At 36.8% G+C, this 18,120-nt stretch overlaps 2 protein-coding genes across 8 annotated transcripts in view; both read right to left on the bottom strand.

Annotated features, from left to right (window-relative positions):
• LOC146523078 (uncharacterized) overlaps nucleotides 1-12,647 on the bottom strand; it is a 29,388-nt gene extending 16,741 nt beyond the window's left edge. For all 7 annotated transcript variants that reach the window (XM_085154666.1, XM_085154667.1, XM_085154664.1 and 4 more), the window contains exon 1: nucleotides 11,216-12,647. The gene's annotated coding sequence lies outside the window, so the exon portion shown is untranslated. The remainder of the gene's footprint in view (nucleotides 1-11,215) is intronic.
• LOC146523077 (low affinity immunoglobulin gamma Fc region receptor III-like) lies at nucleotides 12,647-17,982 on the bottom strand. Its single transcript, XM_085154191.1, has 10 exons — nucleotides 17,913-17,982; nucleotides 17,731-17,766; nucleotides 17,532-17,576; nucleotides 17,092-17,352; nucleotides 16,084-16,329; nucleotides 15,675-15,788; nucleotides 15,383-15,485; nucleotides 14,538-14,668; nucleotides 14,300-14,376; nucleotides 12,647-13,954 (listed from the first exon to the last, which is right to left on the bottom strand). Exons 1-9 carry the CDS (start codon nucleotides 17,980-17,982, stop codon nucleotides 14,300-14,302), a joined length of 1,083 nt encoding a protein of 360 aa, XP_085010317.1. The 3' UTR covers nucleotides 12,647-13,954.
• Between the last annotated feature and the right edge of the window lie 138 nt (nucleotides 17,983-18,120).

Genomic DNA, 18,120 nt, shown 5'->3' with positions numbered 1-18,120 from the left:
AAGCACACAGGAGTATCAGGTTATTATGCACATGCTGGTAAGTTGTCTTGTGGCAACCAATGAATTGAAAAAAGTTACAGGGCTTTTCCTGCCTTTTCTGGAGGGTTTATATTTCACTATAAACTACCTAATACGCACACTGTATTTTAAAGAAAATACATTAAGAAACACATTATATTAGATTAATATTTCAAATATGACAAAATGCTGATTTTACAACAGCAAAATTATTGTATCTCTACAGTTTAAACATTTAGAAAGGTTTCTGCCTGTACAGAGTGGATAGTCAAACAAATTGAATCATCATAAATACATTATTTTATATGTATTTTTTCTTTGTTTGTATTCTTATTGCTTTACTATTATAGGAATAAATAATAAGGGAAGGGTTCTGGATCAGCACCATGATGCAAACTTGTGGCCATAGTATATGCAGTATTCTGGAGGCGGTATTAAATGTGCGTGTGTGTGCGTGCGCATTTTTTATGTTTATAGATGTTTTCAAATTATTACTCATGATATAACATTGTCCAGAGATGCCCTGTAAGGAGAGTGGGAGGAAACAGTGACAAAAGGAGCTGCGTGAGACAGTGGACCAAACATGTGATGTTAAAGTCAATTACAGTGATGTCACTGACATTTTTCTGACATGGTCAACAGAAAGTTACTGCTATGATTTGGGACAAGACATGAAAAGCATTTTACTTCTTCCTGCTCTTTCCAAAACACATCAATTGTCCATTTCTGTTTTGTGATTAATAAGATGTTTCATTTATCCTCCTCTTGGTTTATTTTTCATTTTAACTTTTTTTTATGTTATTTTTAATGTGTGAATTAAAAACATTCACAGCCTTTCCAGTTGCTGGTAAGGTTCACACTACTCTGTGATGGACACACACACACACACACTCACACATACACACACACACACACACACTCGCTTAAGTCCCATTTGGGGTTGCATTTCTTAACTCCCACCCTTTGGGGACACCACTTTCTGTATGGTTTAGAAGCAAGCTGGCAACTGAATTTTACTCCTAGTCCATAGAAATAAAAAATCACCTGAGATTTTCATTTTAAGCAACATTTGTCTATACAGTATTTTTACCTTCCCAAAGGGGACAGGGAATGTTTAATGTCCCCTTTGGGGTCTTCAGCGATACACACATACACAAACTATGTTATACCACTTTTGGGGTCGTTACTTCCATTTGGGGTCTTCAGCAATACACACATCATCAAACAATTTTACTTCAGTTTTGGGGATATTACTTCATCAAAGTAAGTACAAGGTAATGTTATGATTTAACCATCTAGAAATGTTTTAGTATGCTGCTGCTGCTCAGTGTCACAATGTTAAAAGTCATCTTTTTATACCCAACCTAACAATATTCATTGCAATTAGGTCTGCTAACTTGACAGAATCCAGTGGATTTGCCAGAACTTCAAAGTCAGGTCATTACTTGTTATGAAAGAAATCACAACTTATTGTGCCACAGAACCATTTAAATATTCTGCTTCTTTTATTCCTACCGTGTTGTTTTTAGCAATTTACATGCACTTCATGTATACACAGGAACTTGCAGCAACAAAGAAACAACAAAATATCTGCACAATTCATCAAGTGCTTCTACCTGCAAATGTAAAAAAAAACTTTGATTCCAAATACATTTTATACAGTGTGAAGTGGACACAATGAAAACCATGTTAAGAAAAAAAAATTTCAACTTGAAAAGTTTAGTTTTTTCCTCTCAGAATGAGAAAAGGTTTTAGGCAAGAAAATTACACCTGCTTACTGAACCTGAAATTTTTTGAGTGCAACATCTTCAAAACATCTTCAGAACCATTTTACCAGAGAAACAGGAAATTTTAACTCACTGAAATCACAAACAGTCCTCAGTCTTTTGCACAAGCTTTTTTTTTTAAGGCAGTAATGCAAATTCTAACATAATTTTTTACCCCAGTCCAGTTTCTGTCTTTCAGTGCATAGGGTTCTGCATTGATGCATTGAGTGCAGTCCAGCTTCTGAGGCATCTTGCATGTGTTGATGAAACGCATCATGTGTCTTTCAACTGCACGTACCTCATGATCTTCCCATTTACATTTGGTGTTACCTTGGCTGCCTTTGAAGAAGAGAAAACAGACATCAATACACTGCTTAAAACCTTTTCGATATCAAATGTTTTCCTCCTCTACTCAATGAATAATGTCATGTATTTAATATATATTCTTAGTGCTTATTTGCTGATTATATTGTTTTACGTATAAGAGAGGGCCAGCGATGAGTGTAAACTAGGTCGCAGGCTGATAGGAAACTGCATGCTTTTGCAGAGCATACGAGCTGCAGGCAGAAAGTGAAACTAAGTAGAGTGTTTGATCGAAACTTAAAGTGTGCGTGACGTCTAGAGGAAGTATATAAATAACCAGACTGCCTGCTGCTGCTTCAGACTTGAGCTGATGTCTGTGTGCTTAGTCTCCATTTTCCGGAAAATGTAAAATTAAAGATCATTTTTTGAGTTAGAGCCGTTAAAAGAATACAAAGAACTGAATTTAATAATTGGTGCCGTGACCCGGATTCTTTTGCGGCTGAGAGGACTAATTTGGACCTTAAGGTCAGTGTTGGGGAGTAACGGAATACATGTACTGCCGTTACGTATTTAAAATACAAAATACGGGTAACTGTATTCCGTTACAGTTACCATTTAAAAAGGTGGTATTTAGGTTACGGTTGCCATGGTTACAGGGCGACGCTCTCTCTCTCTCTGCAACTGTGTGTTTCCTGGGTGAGAGAGCGCCTTTTTGTTGTTGTTATGCTAAGCTAACAGGCAGAATGCTACAAACATAGCTCTAAAGAATGTAGCCTCATTGGCAGTGTAGTCCGTGTTGCAGGGAGAATGGACTGCCATACCCGTTATGTGACTGTGAGCGAGGGAGGGAGAAAAAGGAAAAGTACGAGCTGTCATCGAGCAATAACGGGAACTGGAAGCATGTAAATATAATAATAACCACTGCAGCCAAGAAGAGAGCCTGACGAGCCCAGCTGTAAGTAAGCTATTAAGACTCGACTGTACACCGTGTTCGTGTTTTCCTCCAAAACAATAAGTTCCGTTGGAGCAGCCTTTCAACGCCTCTCTCTGTCTCTCGCAAGCAAAGTTGACCCACACAACAAAGTAAAGCTATTTTTCGGCTACGAGCCGACACGGACCCTGCCGTATTAGTCAGAGGTCCCTTTACTACGGTTCGGAGCCGCAGACCTTCAGTAATAGTAATAAATCACACAGCAATAGTACATTCACGTAGTTGTAAAAACCATGATAATATATTAAGTAATCCAAAGTATTCAGAATACGTTACTGTCATTGAGAAACATAACGGAATACGTTACAGAATACATTTTGGGGCATGTATTCTGTAATCTGTAATTGAATACATTTTAAAAGTAACCTTCCCAACACTGCTTAAGGTATGATCTGATATGAGGCGGACAACAGACTGGTCTAAAAAGATTTAAAGGTAGGCAAAAGCCTGTTCAAAGTAAAAGCAAAATTGTGCATATTGGATGAATTTTATATTATTTGTTCGCCGAGTTGATGATCGTCACCGTCAAAAATTTCCTCAGTAGTGGTGAAATTAAACTAAACTTAATCATTTATAACCACATGACCCATCACCTTTTCACTTCATTAATTCACTGAACCATATTTATTTTTCTGTGCCAATGTATAAAGTTTATGTTTATGCCAAAACAAATTGGTCGGTACCGTTTTTCAAGGGAGGACTGAAAGAAGTCCTTGGAGATGAAGAGGTCCATGGCCCTCTGTCTCCATCCTGATCCGTTGTCTCATTCTCTGGTGTTTTTATTGCCGCCAGAGCTGATTGAAGAGGCTCACTCTCATCGCTTGAGTTATCTGAATTTTCCAGATCAACTTTTTCTAAAGGTTAAATGAAAATAAAACACCGCCAGTGCATTTAATAATTAAAAAAGAATAATCAATTATTATATTTCAGATCATCCTAATAAAATTTACACTCTTACCTTCAGGGACAATTTCAATATCATCAAGTGTTTGGCCTTTATAATGCGAAACAGTTCCATTCTCCAGTGCCAAAAGCAATTTGCTCATCTTAGCAAGCTGAAGTGTTCCCTGAGGCAAGCGGTAATACTGCCTGTGCACACGCATGTCATGGCCCAGAAAGTCTGCTAGTTGATCTGCTTCATTTTCTTGAAGATTAAGCACCTGCGACATTGTTGCGATATGTTTTTGGAGCCTTGTTGATGTTAAGATTTCAGGGTGTTTTGCTCCACTCTCCTTTGCAAACATTTGGATACAGTCTCTTCCTCGATAGGCAGATAAAGCTCCTGGTCTAGCAAACATGTAAATGTTCTCTTTGGGGACGCCACAAGATTCACGAGTTTTCACAAGGAGCTCCATTGCAGAGACCATTGATGGTTTTAGGAGAATAGGAACTCCTCTCCCTTGTTTTCCACGGATTTCTACTCTGGTGAAGAAATCACACATTTTTTTCTCAAGTGAGGTCAGACAAGCAGCCATGTCCATATTGATTTCTGACTTTTTTCTGTCTTTAAAGGTGGACACCTCCATTCTTGATACCTCTCCTTCTCTTCTTCTGTTAAAAATGATCACTTGAGCAAGTGTCACTTTGGCAAGCATTGCATAGCTGTATGGAGTTGGAGTCAACCTCAGCATTCTTTCAGCACCGCTTTTAACTGTCTCTATATGGCGATCCAAGCATTTGACATGATCTGTTAAAGGTAAAATCTGTGGTGCATTCCACTTAGACTCCTTCATGGTTGTTGTTGCACCTCTGGTTATCAGTCCCTTCCATCTAAAATTTTTGATAGCCTTAAATTATCTGACAAATTGAACAAGGCTTAAGTCTCTGTCTTCTGAGGACAAATTGTCAGTCTCTACAAGCTCACAGATAATTCCCAGATTGTTGCCAATTTTTAGAGCTAAGGTAGGTTTCTGGAACGTATTTCTTTCAGGACTGTGCCCAGCCACCTCTTTCACTGCAGATACTAAATGGTTGAAGTTTGCAGGATAAATCGGTTCCTCTGCATTTTGAATGGGGGTATTCTTCTGAGCTATAAACAGTAGTCGCCCAAGTTCCCTAAGCCTTTGCCTTATGTAGTCATGTCTGTTCTTTTTTGAACCATTTAGATCATAAAGGTGCTGTCCAAACTGAAGAAGAAGTTGGTTATTTTGGATTAATTGAGTTACCTCGTCATATTTCATGCAGGAAATCACAGTTTTCAAGCCCTCTCCAATGTCACGAGCAACAGCAGTTTTCAGTGCACATTTGAATCGAACCCGCTGCTTCCCACTCTGGGAGTCTTCTTCACTTTCTTTCTTTGCTGGGCATCTTCTCATGTGCTTCCACAGTGTTTTCTTAGAATAGAGTCCCTGGCAGTGATAACAATGAATGTAATTAATGCCCTCTGTGGATTTCTTTGGTCTATAGCAGGCCTGTAGCTCACCAGCCCCCCTCTTCACAACACTGGCATTATGGGCAAAATTTCCACGTCTTCTAAGGATGTTCAACCTATTGCGTCTCTCTCTTGAATTTTTGGGATGTTGAAATGCACGAGCAACCTCTTCCTTATTTTTATGTACAGTCTCCAGGTGTCGTGCAATTTTTGATGTAGGTTGGAGACAAAACAAACAATAGTTTCTCTTATCATACACACGGCAACTTCCAGACTTTGAAGGTGGTAACACTTTGAGTCCGAAATCTGTTCAGTTCTGCTTTTCTTCGGTGTACTTTCATTGCTATTTGTTGCACTGTGGGACGAGAGCTTTCTCTTTCTTTGAGTTTTTGAGATCCTCTTCTTAAAAGTTGTGGCACAATTGCCTTTATTTAAAATTTCTGAATAATTATCTAGTTTTTGTGGAGAGAAATCGGGGTATTGCAGAGAAGGCAGACACTTCTGTGCAGTTGGATAAAGAGATCCATCTTCATCTAGCTGAGAGGAACTTCCTTCAGTGTCTGGAACATAATCAGCATCACTATAGTCTGTGTGATCGGATTCATCAGAAGACGTTTCTGTATATGTTGAGACCTTGGGGGAAAAAATAACATCTCTTTAAGATTTAAGACATGATAGAAGCATTTTTTGTGACAGATTAAAAGTTAGAGCCATTTAAAGATAAATAAAACATGTATATTAAACATTTTCTACCTGTTTTTGTCTTGAGGACCTCTTTTTTGAGTATTCAACAAAGCAATTCTCAGATGCTGGTTGAAGTAATGACATTGTGGCAACTATAGGAGGAACTGCAGCCTTAAAGGATGGACAAAAAACAAAAACTGAGTTTCTAAAAGTATCATATTATTACAATATCTTTTTGATATCTATAAAACCAAATAAGGAAATATTAAACTGTAAAAGTAATACTGGTTATAGCATAAAATTCAACACTGGAATCACTGGTTTGAGGATATACATTTGAAAAAAAATAATATGTCATTTAGAAAATAAGGTTGCATAGGGTATTTTTTAAGAGGGATATGAAAATTAATATTAAAACAAACCTAAACTGCACAGCAGTGTACTTGTTTAAATTCAAAGACTTGTTACCAATATTTCAGCTACCTTCTGCGCATCTTCCAGAGTTTGCCTGGTCCTCTCCAAGGAGAAATAATCAGAATAATGTAGTGGCTAAATTCATTATATAGCAGACATATTTAACAATAATAAACAATCTTTGTGTTTTCAATTACACAGTACTTCTATGGACAGAACTTTGTTAAATTAGTTAGGTAATAAATGTATTGCGGGTATAAGAAAAAGCATCATGTAAACAAATGACAGCCTAACAGTAACTGTTATGCTTATGGTAGCTGTTAGCTAAAACCACTAATTTAGCTTAGTTTGCCCTGGGTTCAGCTTTGACAAATATGATCGACTGTTATTATTATTAGGCCTCACACTTATAACTTTTGGGGACGTTTCTAACACAAATACACTCTGCTTTAACTTAAATGAGGACAGTAAATGGCAAACTGAACTAAGGGTACTCATAAGATACTGATGAGAACATAACACTTACCTGAATGCAGTGTTCAAGATTGCCGGTTTGGTTGCTGATCTCAAGAGTAGACTTATCCTGAAAACAGAGACATGACTTCACTTACAACTACAGTCATCATTAGGCCTCACACTTATAACTTTTGGGGACGTTTCTAACACAAATACACTCTGCTTTAACCCTTTAAGACCTACCATAGAACCAAGTCCGCCAGAGCTTATATTATATTTTTACATGCTGTAGTGCCATTTTTGGGAGCATTTCAAGTTGCTATACATCAATACAACCATTATAGCCCAAAGTTTAATATTATGTCTGCATTAAGTGCATAGTAATTACATAAATTGCAAAAAGTGCAATAAACTACAAAAAAATTGAAAATCGTTTTTGTCTTTTTAACATATATTTCTAGTTAGAGAAATTTAAGAGGCTTATCCCTCAAAACTGTAAATACAAAATCGTTGCACAAAATAGTTTCCCACCACAGGAAATTTATTTTGAGTGTCTTCATAGTTTTATTTTTGAAATACACCGATTTTTATATACTGCAGGAAAAACATATTCAGTGCAAATTTGCAAAAAAACAGCATATGCATCAAAATAAACTATTTCCAGCAGTGCAATTTGAGTTCTAAGCAACCCAGAAACGACAAAGTCAAAGATAACTTTTAAAAACACCAGTATAGGCTCATGAGGCCCTGATGGTAAAAAACTACATTTCCACAAAAATGACTATGTATGTATGTACAGATGTGTATGTATAACTTGTATATATCTTTTTGTTAAACACCTGTGTTACTATGTAGATACTGACATTATTGTGTATTACACACATTCCCTGAGTAGGTACCCTTAAACATATGTCTATGTTTAAGGGTACCTACATATGTCTATCTTAGCTTCTTCTCCTATCCTTAAATAATTTGAATGTAAATCTACATGCTGCCAATGGAGAGATGCCAAACTCTGTTTGACAATAAAGATCTATTTTATTCAAAGAAAAACCAATGACTTTTTTGTAAAAAAAAAAAAAAAAAATGCTCTATTTTCTGTTACTTTTATTTTAGATAAAGGGACACCTAAATATGAGGACTTCACTCACAAAGTTTTTTAGTATGTACAATCCAGGAGATTTTCCTCTCTTCACTGTACAGGCTGTGATCAGCTGACCTGTGTTGACCCTGGTCTGAGGTTTACTTCTGTTTGTGATTTTGCACAAATGAATGTCAGTAGATGTTTCATGAGCTAACATGGCTGATTTTCACCCTTTACACTGGCAGTTCAGCATTTATGCCATCTTTATACTAGACAGTATAAAATCGGTATGAAGGTGGAGTTGTGAATGAATCTAAGCATAATCAGCTTATATTCAAATTAATTTCTGCTACACTTCATATAATCTAACTCTGACCTTGAGCACCAGTCACACACATAGTTCTTTACATTAAATCAAACACAGTACAACAAACTAATCTGTTTATCCTGAAGTAAAATGTGGGGAGTAAAAGTGAAAAGCTGGCAGAAAAATATTGCCAAAATCCAAAGATTCTTTTCTTATGTATTGATCACTTTAGTAATAGTAATATCACATTCTCAATTAGTTATATACATGTAGAATAGCACCACAAATGGAGCTTATGCTCTATCACACATACACACACACACACACACACACACACACACACTGGGGCCATTGTAAATTCATGGGAGACATAGTGAGGCTCCTTCTGCTTATCAGGGAGGGGAAAGAAGGGAGGCAACAGTAAAGTAGAAAACATGGTCGTAATTCTCTCTCTCACGTAATGGAAAGTATAAAGGTTCAGGCTGAACTGAAAGTATAGACTCACGTAATTTGTTGAGGAATTTTCTTTGTCTGTGAGTTTGGTCAAGGTATAAAAAGATCAGGGCGGCGGCCCATCTTTAGCGACTGCTCAGCTGTTTGAGCAGAGCTTTTCTCCATATTGCAATATGTTATTAAACCCACTTCAAAATGACGCTCACCAGGTGTTTATAGTTTATTTAAAGTATTGCACGACACTACTTCATTACACTAACAAAGCATTTGTACTTCAATACTTCCCACCTCTGCACTGACTACATGTGCCTGATACTACCACTACTAGTGATGGGTCGTTCGCGAACGAAATGGCTCTTAGAGCCGACTCTTTGAAGTGAACGACGCGAGCCGGCTCCTTATTGGGAGCCGTGAGGTTTTTTTTTTTTCTTCTTTCTCTCACCCTCTCTCTCGCCCTTTTTTCCGCTAAACTCCGCATGCGCGGCCTGTACTTTGCGCTGGGCAGAGGGGGGAGGGGCGTTAGTTACACTCGCAGTAGCACAGGAACAGAGCCAGAGAGAACGAGAGCAGGGACAACAAAGTCACACTAGAAAGGTATAGTAATCATCCGCTATTTTCAGTTGCAGATGATAAAGGATTCAGAAATCATGCAGGCCCATATGACAGAGAATGTGCATCTTCTATTTGTTTTAATATTTTAATTTATATTTAATTGTGTTGTGGTTTGCAGTGTTTTGTGTTGTTTCACGTTAAATTTGTTTAAAAGGAAAAAGCTGAAAATTTAAATAGTTAAAAATTTAAAATGTAAATAGTTGTTTTTTGTATTATATGATTTATTTATTACATGTAGAGTGAATAAATAAAGTATATTTATGGTGGACCTTAGAGACAAAGCACGTACAAACTCCAAAACACGTAAAAACTCAGAAGCACGTACAAACTCCAAAACACGTAAAAACTCAGAAGCACGTACAAACTCCAAAACACATAAAAACTCAGAAGCACGTATAAACTCAGAATCACGTACAAAAGACAACAGAAGTGCTCCAGGTTTCTAGGGCGCAGTGTTGAGCTTTTGTTACCTAGTGGCTACACAAGCCAGGAAGTATCAACAACCGGATTTGGTGTGTGGTAGTAACAGGTAAATGAACTTTTTTTTTTAAATTATTTGAATAAATATGAGTGCTTGTCTATAAATACACAAACAATACACATATGCTTTCAATTGTGTAATTTAAGTGATCTGGGTAGCTCTGTTTTGGAAGTTCAGTAAACGCTAGAAATGTGTTTTGGAGTTTGTACGTGCTTTGTCTCTAGGGGCCATATATAAACACATATAAATAAAACCACTTTTTTTTACATTAGTAATTCCTTTTCTGCATAATTTTATATTATTGTTAATGATTAAATAATTAAAGCAACAAAACAACCTGAAGAGCCGGTTCGGAGCCGAAAGAGCCGGCTCTTTTTAGTGAGCCGAGCCGAAAGAGCCGGATCTCTAAAAAGAGCTGGAAATCCCATCACTAACCACTACTGGCCAGAGGGGCCGATGGCGCGATATGGCAGCCTCGCTTCTGCCAGTCTGCCCCAGGGCAGCTGTGGCTGCAACTGTAGCCTCCACCAGTGTGTGAATGTGTGAGTGAATGAATAGTGGCACTGTAAAGTACTTTGTGTGCCTAGAAAAGCACTATATAAATGCAATCCATTATTATTCTTCTTATTATTCTTATTATTATTATTATTAAAAGACAAATTGATTGTGATTTTCACATATGATTAAAATGATAAAATGATAACCAGTAACAGAACTAGAGGTTACTAACATTAGCTTCGAGATGGTGGGCAAGACTTCTTTGAAAACGTCAGAGTGCAAATATGTGATGTCTTGATAAACCGAGCAGATATTTGAAGTTTACACAGATACATTCACGCCTGAAGATATCTTAAAAGTTTATATTGTGACCCAGAAAGAGTAATATTAAAACTAAGTAGCTGCCGCCATTGTTAGAAACAAATTGGCTGGGCTGCGCTAGGAATTCTGGGATACATTGGGTCACGAAGGATACACCGACTCGGCCTTCAAATGCAACCTAAGAAGGATGCAGTCGGGATCTCGCCAAAGTTTTGCGAGATTTTGCAAAAGTTCTGTAGTAATAAGAGGCTCTGGGGGGCCTCTTATTACTCCTTGTAATTTTGCAAGGAGTGCTGTAATGTCTGCCCTTTGCAATAGGGGTTTGTGCATCACATGTACTTGACCTTTCTCACTGTTTCACGGAAGCATGAAACCTTCACACATTAACATCACATTTCAAAATCATTGTTCATTACATTACATTCAGTAAATTTTTAAATTTTTAGCTTTTAAAACTTTTACTTGTTTTTAGTGATGGGATTTCCGGCTCTTTTTAGAGATCCGGCTCTTTCGGCTCGGCTCACTAAAAAGAGCCGGCTCTTTCGGCTCCGAACCGGCTCTTCAGGTTGTTTTGTTGCTTTAATTATTTAATCATTAACAATAATATGAAATTATGCAGAAAAGGAATTACTAATGTAAAAAAAGTGGTTTTATTTATATATGTTTATATATGGCCCCTAGAGACAAAGCACGTACAAACTCTAAAGCATATACAAACTCCAAAAAGCACGTACAAACTCCAAAACACATTTCTAGCATTAACTGAACTTCCAAAACAGAGCTACCCAGATCACTTAAATTACACAATTGAAAGCATGTGTGTATTGTTTGTGTATTTATAGACAAGCACTCATATTTATTCAAATAATTAAAAAAAAAAAAATTCATTTACCTGTTACTACCACACACCAAATCCGGTTGTTGATACTTGCTGGCTTGTGTAGCCACTAGGTAACAAAAGCTCAACACTGCACCCTAGCATCCTGGAGTACTTCTGTTGTCTTTTTTGTACGTGATTCTGAGTTTTTACGTGTTTTGGAGTTTGTACGTGCTTCTTAGTTTTTACGTGTTTTGGAGTTTGTACGTGCTTCTGAGTTTTTACGTGTTTTGGAGTTTGTACGTGCTTCTGAGTTTTTACGTGTTTTGGAGTTTGTACGTGCTTCTTAGTTTTTACGTGTTTTGGAGTTTGTACGTGCTTCTGAGTTTTTACGTGTTTTGGAGTTTGTACATGCTTCGGGGTTTGTAAGTGCGTCTGAGTTTTTACGCGTTTTGGAGTTTTTACGTGTTTTGGAGTTTGTACGTACAAACTCCAAAACACGCTTTGTCTCTAAGGGGCCACCATAAATATACTTTATTTATTCACTCCACATAAAATGTAATAAATAAATCATATAATACAAAGAACAACTATTTACATTTTAAACTTTTAACTATTTAAATTTTCAGCTTTTACCTTTTAACCAAATTTAACGTGAAACAACACAAAACACTGCAAACCACAACACAATTAAATATAAATTAAAATATTAAAACAAAAAGAAGATGCACATTCTCTGTCATATGGGCCTGCATGATTTCTGAATCCTTTATCATCTGCAACTGAAAATAGTGGATGATTACTATCCCTTTCTAATGTGACTTTGTTGTCTCTCGCTCTCTTTCTCTCTGGCTCTGTTCCTGTGCTGCTGCAGTGTAACTAACGCCCCTCCCCCCTCTGCCCAGCGCAAAGTACAGGCCGCGCATGCGGAGTTTAGCGGAAAAAAGGGCGAGAGAGAGGGTGAGAGAAAGAAAAAAAAACCTCACGGTTCCCAATAATGAGCCGGCTCGCGTCGTTCACTTCAAAGAGTCGGCTCTAAGAGCCATTTCGTTCGCGAACGACCCATCACTACTTGTTTTATTGTGGAACGTAACCTCACATATTCTGATGCAGATTTCTGACCTCCAAAATTATTTCAGAATTGAAAACTGTGTGGCTCATTTATGCTGCTGAAACAACACTTAGTATTTAAAACTAGTTTTAATGTTCAGTTTTTTATCAAAGGGGACAAAGACAAACTTATGCTGCTCTAAATAAATCTTGTAATCATTTAATATTCATCATTTTCACTATCACTGTGATTCATTAACATACGCATAAAAACATATCATCACGAAGCCCAGAGTAAAGATTTGACTCGTGCAGCAGTCACTACTATTAACAGGCTCAGTAAAAACAAAAAAAAAAAATAGCTGTAGAGATTTTTTTTTTTTTTTTTTCAGGTGAGATTAAAGCTAAAAAAAAAATAAGAAAAAGGAAAACAAAAGACTATCCAGCAATCTGCATAGAGTGTGTGGATTTTTGTAATATATTTGTAATTAATTGTGAATTTAATTTTAATTGTGGTATTTATATCTCTAAAAAATAGACACATAATATCTGCACACACTTTTTTACAATATTTACTTCCACATTTCTTATATCGCTATGTAACTTTATTTAAAACAGAGTCATGGCATGAGGAGAGGAAATTTTGCTAAAGCAATTAATGTTAAAAACCTTATTTAGCCTCTCAAAATATAAACTACTGTAACCTACTGAGGCCGAGCCCACAGGAGTTGAGAGCTGCGGTCCTCACTCAGCAACTGACTTCTACTTTTGTTTGCTCAGACGGTGTGAAAGCAGAGTTTCAGATCAGGTAGCAGCATGAAACCAGAAACCTCATGTCTGGGTACTATACAACACGTAAACTCAGTTAAAGTCATGCTCAGTATCAAACTTGGCAGTTATATTTTATTTGCTCACCACAAACTCGGTGCGTCTGTTTTGGAAAAAAAGTAATGTGACACTTTGACGTTAGCGGTTGACCACAGTGGGGGTCTTTGAAAGCTGCAGCAGCTCTTTTACTGTAATAGCATTCATACATGTGTAAAAATGGAAAGAAGATCGAACAAGGTGATTAAACTTATTTAGAAGTTGATTCAAACTGTATATATACTTGTAACCACGCGGAAATGGTAAGCAGCTATTTCTGAACAAACAAAACCGTTAACAAGTTACAGACATTGCTGTCTGGGTTTGATGTTGTACATCAAACCCAGACAGCAATGTACAACTTGATTAATAAAAACAAAACAATATGTAATAACATTTGGTCACTTCTTTGTTTTTACTCTCACTCAGATGTGATTATGTTTTCAGTCATCTCTCTCTGCAACCTGTAAGACACAAAAAAGGTGCAGAAGAAAAAATTTAAAAACAGGATTGGAAAAAAAAATACTTTACTTACTTACTTACTTTACTTTACTTAAAAAAAAATACTTTAATGGTGCACATTACGCACCAATTTATAGAATAGTTTCCAAAAAAAAGAACATTCTGTGTAAAAGATTAGTTTTCCTGTGTTGTAAAATCAGATTTTTTACATACACAAATCTAGGAGTGAGTGAATGAGTGGTATGTACAAAAAGTATAAATCTTCCATATACTTATAGATCTCTATAATCCATCACAGATTGTGTGAATGCAGCACATAAGGCATCCCTGTCCCCAGTCTTACTTACTTATTGTACTGTAGAATAGAAGGGATCCTCTGCTATGGGTTGGCAGGGACTTGTTGAGGGCATCTCTGTGCTTGTTCCTGATTCTGCTTTGACAACCGATGGAATTAAATCAGTTGGCATCCAAAATACTTTACATAATAAAACATTTCTTTGTTGAAGATCATTTAAAATTATTTGCCGATGTTTCTGATGTCTCAGTGCCATCATGGAAATTCCTTTGAATCACAACTAGTCTTACCTTGTAGTTGAGTGTCACCATGGCCTAAGCTGTAGTAAATAGGTCTTGAGGGTGATGCAGCTTCATCTTGTATTGAAGAGGGACAATGGGAGTGAGGGGAACAATAACCACGATGATCCCTGTCTGTTATTCAATGTATTCATTAAGCTTAATTTTTTAGAAAAGAAAATCTGTGTCACTCCTAAATCATTATGGGGTGCTAATCAAACACTGAGCTAACAAAAACCTTAACTTTCCAAATGAGTTTCTGCTGTCTGCCTGATAATTCTCATTTGACCACAAGAATATCAGCTTCTCTTAAGAGCTTCTTAGTATTTTTTTTACAATTGTACTAAACTGAGATATTATACTTTACAGTTCTGATCTATATGTTTTACATTTACTGTACAACATATACTCTAAAATTTTCAGACACTTTTATGAATGTGTTTTATTTATTTATTTTCAAATTTCTTGACTATGATATATTTCTTTCCTTTATGGGTGGTCAAATGGTAAAATTCTTGATTGTATTCTGCATTTTTTCTCCTTCATTTAAATACTGTTTGAGACAATTAATGCTAATTCACTGAATATTATTGTTTAAAAGAGAAACAAATTGTGTTCAATGTAAAGTTAATTTTGAAACTGAATGCATGTCTGAACGTGTACGTCATGTAACTATTTCGAGCTGTCTGAGATACACTACGTGTTTAAAAGAGCTGCTGTGAAATTGTGGTTTGCATTTGAGCTGGATGATTTGAAAAAATTATCACTCGCATCTATACATTTATGCATATTACATACATGTCTAACCAACCTACAGACAACACCACATGAGTAGACAAAGGCGAAACTTTTTTTACAGTCTTAATTTTGTGATATTGTTGCTCCATAAACTACCTCCTGTCTTCCTGTTTTTTCTTACAAAAGCATATGTTGCTCCTCCTGCATCCACTGTGCCTGCCTCTAAAAAAAACAAATAAAAGAAGAGAAACATGTCAAACAGGCACAGATAGTTTCTCAGTTTAAGCCAGTTAGCTTATAGAGTTCACTTTTATTTAAAATCTTTGGATGATAAATTTTAAAATGCATCTGCCTGACAGACAATAATTTTGCAGATTTTATGCTACTACTACTACTGATTATTTCCATTACCTCTCTTCCAGTAACCTTTTCCAAAGTGATGCAGTCCCACTGTCACCAACAGAGCACTGACTAAAATGGTTGCAATGATCCAAGGTGTGGCAGCAGATGAGGAATGAGTCATGTCTGGTTTGAAAGCATGGAAATGTTTAAATGAGACAAGAATGGTAAATCATCAAAGGTTAATTTTAGCTTCTTCGTAATGACATTTAAAAATCTTACTAATCAACTTAAAAGCTTCTAAAACACGATGGAAATGTTGGCACACCTGTTTTAGTTGTTTAAATCTGCAACTTAGGTATGAACACTGGAAACTTCTCAGTATTTCATAAATGCTAATACAAAGAGATTTAACAGCTTTGCATAAAGAGCATCAGCTGTCATTCAGATCACCTTATTTTAAAACATCTCAGTGTCTTACCTGTGACTTTCAGCCAGCTGTCTGGTGATTCTCCAGCTCCTGAGATGCTACACTTGTAAAGTCCTTCATCTGACTTTGAAACTCTCTGGATGGTCATGTTTCCTGTGGAGCTTTGATAGATCAGACGTCCATTTTTGTAGAAATCAGCTGTTAAGTTGGAGGGTGTAATTTTGTTCCTGCAGCTCAGAGTCAAAGTTTCTTCCATTAATACAGGAACAGCAGGACTCTCCAGGATCACAGGACCAGCTAAATGAAATGCATTTGATAGTTATATATTACATACAATCAGTTTTTTTTCAGAAAATAATGTTGTTTCGATGAAAACTGTAGGAATGTTTAGCTTATTTTAGAGTTTAGAAATGTGTTAACATAGAATGTAGAATTATTGTAGAGACACTGACACTGCCCTCAATGTAATAAAGGCCTGACTGTGTCATGAACTTAGGAGTAGATTGTAGGAGACCCCTCCCCCAGTTGAACTGTGAGTGGAAATTCCCCAGAGGATACCTGGGTGGGGTCTCAACATTTGTAACTGGATAACTGTGGTCTGGAAGGGAGATGGGTTTTTATGACCTCTAGGGAGTCACCTACACCCACAGTGTTTTAACTGTCACGCACACTTACTCACGTGCACACACATACACACAGGTATGCGTACACAGTCACTCACGAGCACTCACATAGACACGCGGGAACACGCACATGTAGGCATTCACGTGCTCGTGCACATAGACACATACACAGAGTTTGCAGCACACCGTGGGGGGGTTTTATGATGGGGTCGCCCCTACAAAACTTTGTTTCACAGACAAAGGATTGAAGATTTTGCAGAGGGGCCCCGGCCTCGCAAGTCTTCCCTTCTAGAAGATGCATGCTTAAATGAGGATAAATGAAGATGAGTAAAGATGAATAAAGTTTTGTGAAAATGACTACTGAGTCCGGTGCCGTCTCTGGATGCTCGAGGAATAAAAAGAACCGGGGTAAAACTGATTTCACAACAAAACATACCAGTGACGGAGAGGATGATACTGTTGCTTTGTGTCCCTCCTTCAGTCTCATACCAGTACTCTCCACTGTCGTCTGTATAAACAATTTGAATAGAGCAGGATGATCCTGTTGGTGTCCTCTTGTTAGTTTTACTACATGATTTTACCTTCCCTTTGACATTATGCACAACTTCACAATAATCGACTCCTTCACAGTGAAATGTTATAGATTTGTATTCAAAGAACTGCAATCTGTTTGGAACAATATGAAGAAAAACTCCATCTGAAACAAAGAAAAACAAAAGACTCACTTTAGAGTTTTACTATTAAACCAACATACTACACTCAGTGATAAATAAATAAATAAAACAATAAAAACATCACAAAAAATCTATTTTTTTCCTATAAATTGCTTGCTTTTCCAAAATGTGAATTAAAGTTGATATATATGATAAAACTCACCAACTTTCTCATCCTGTACGCCCAGCAGAATCATGATGCTTATCACTAAAGATAAAAGAGCTACTCAGTTACTAAAATATGTATAATTACTAAAAGTAATACTAAAAATACCACATCTGATATGGAGACCACAAAAATACAATAGCCTACTTTAATAACCTAAATTTATTAATAATGTAGAACTAGAGAAAGTACTCACACAGTCTGATGCAGAGAGCTCTGATCTCCATGTCGTCTTGATGTAGACGTGAAACTTAACAGTCCTGAGCACAGGTGTCTCTTTGCTACTAAAAGCAATTCAATAATCTAGTTTAACAAATGCTGTTTCCAAAGAAGCTGAGTGTCTTTTGTGTCAAGTCAAGCCTCACTGTTTCAGTTCACTGTCAGTGGGTGGAACAACAAACCAGTTCAGACCAATGCTGTGTTTGATGCAGCTTGTAGACTGGTTCATGTTTCCTGTGCTCAGTTTGGTGAACTGTGCAGAAACACATCACAAAAATAGTGAACATTTTAAGCCTCTTTGAGGGTTAGCCCAAGCACTCAGAAAATCACCAAAATCATTGAAGCCACTCAGTCACAGGGCATTTAA

The sequence above is a fragment of the Neolamprologus multifasciatus genome, chromosome 3, assembly GCF_963576455.1.
Source record: "Neolamprologus multifasciatus chromosome 3, fNeoMul1.2, whole genome shotgun sequence".
NCBI lineage: Eukaryota > Metazoa > Chordata > Actinopteri > Cichliformes > Cichlidae > Neolamprologus > Neolamprologus multifasciatus.
Note: the sequence above shows the minus strand (reverse complement) of the source record. Positions and strands in the feature narration are given on the sequence as shown.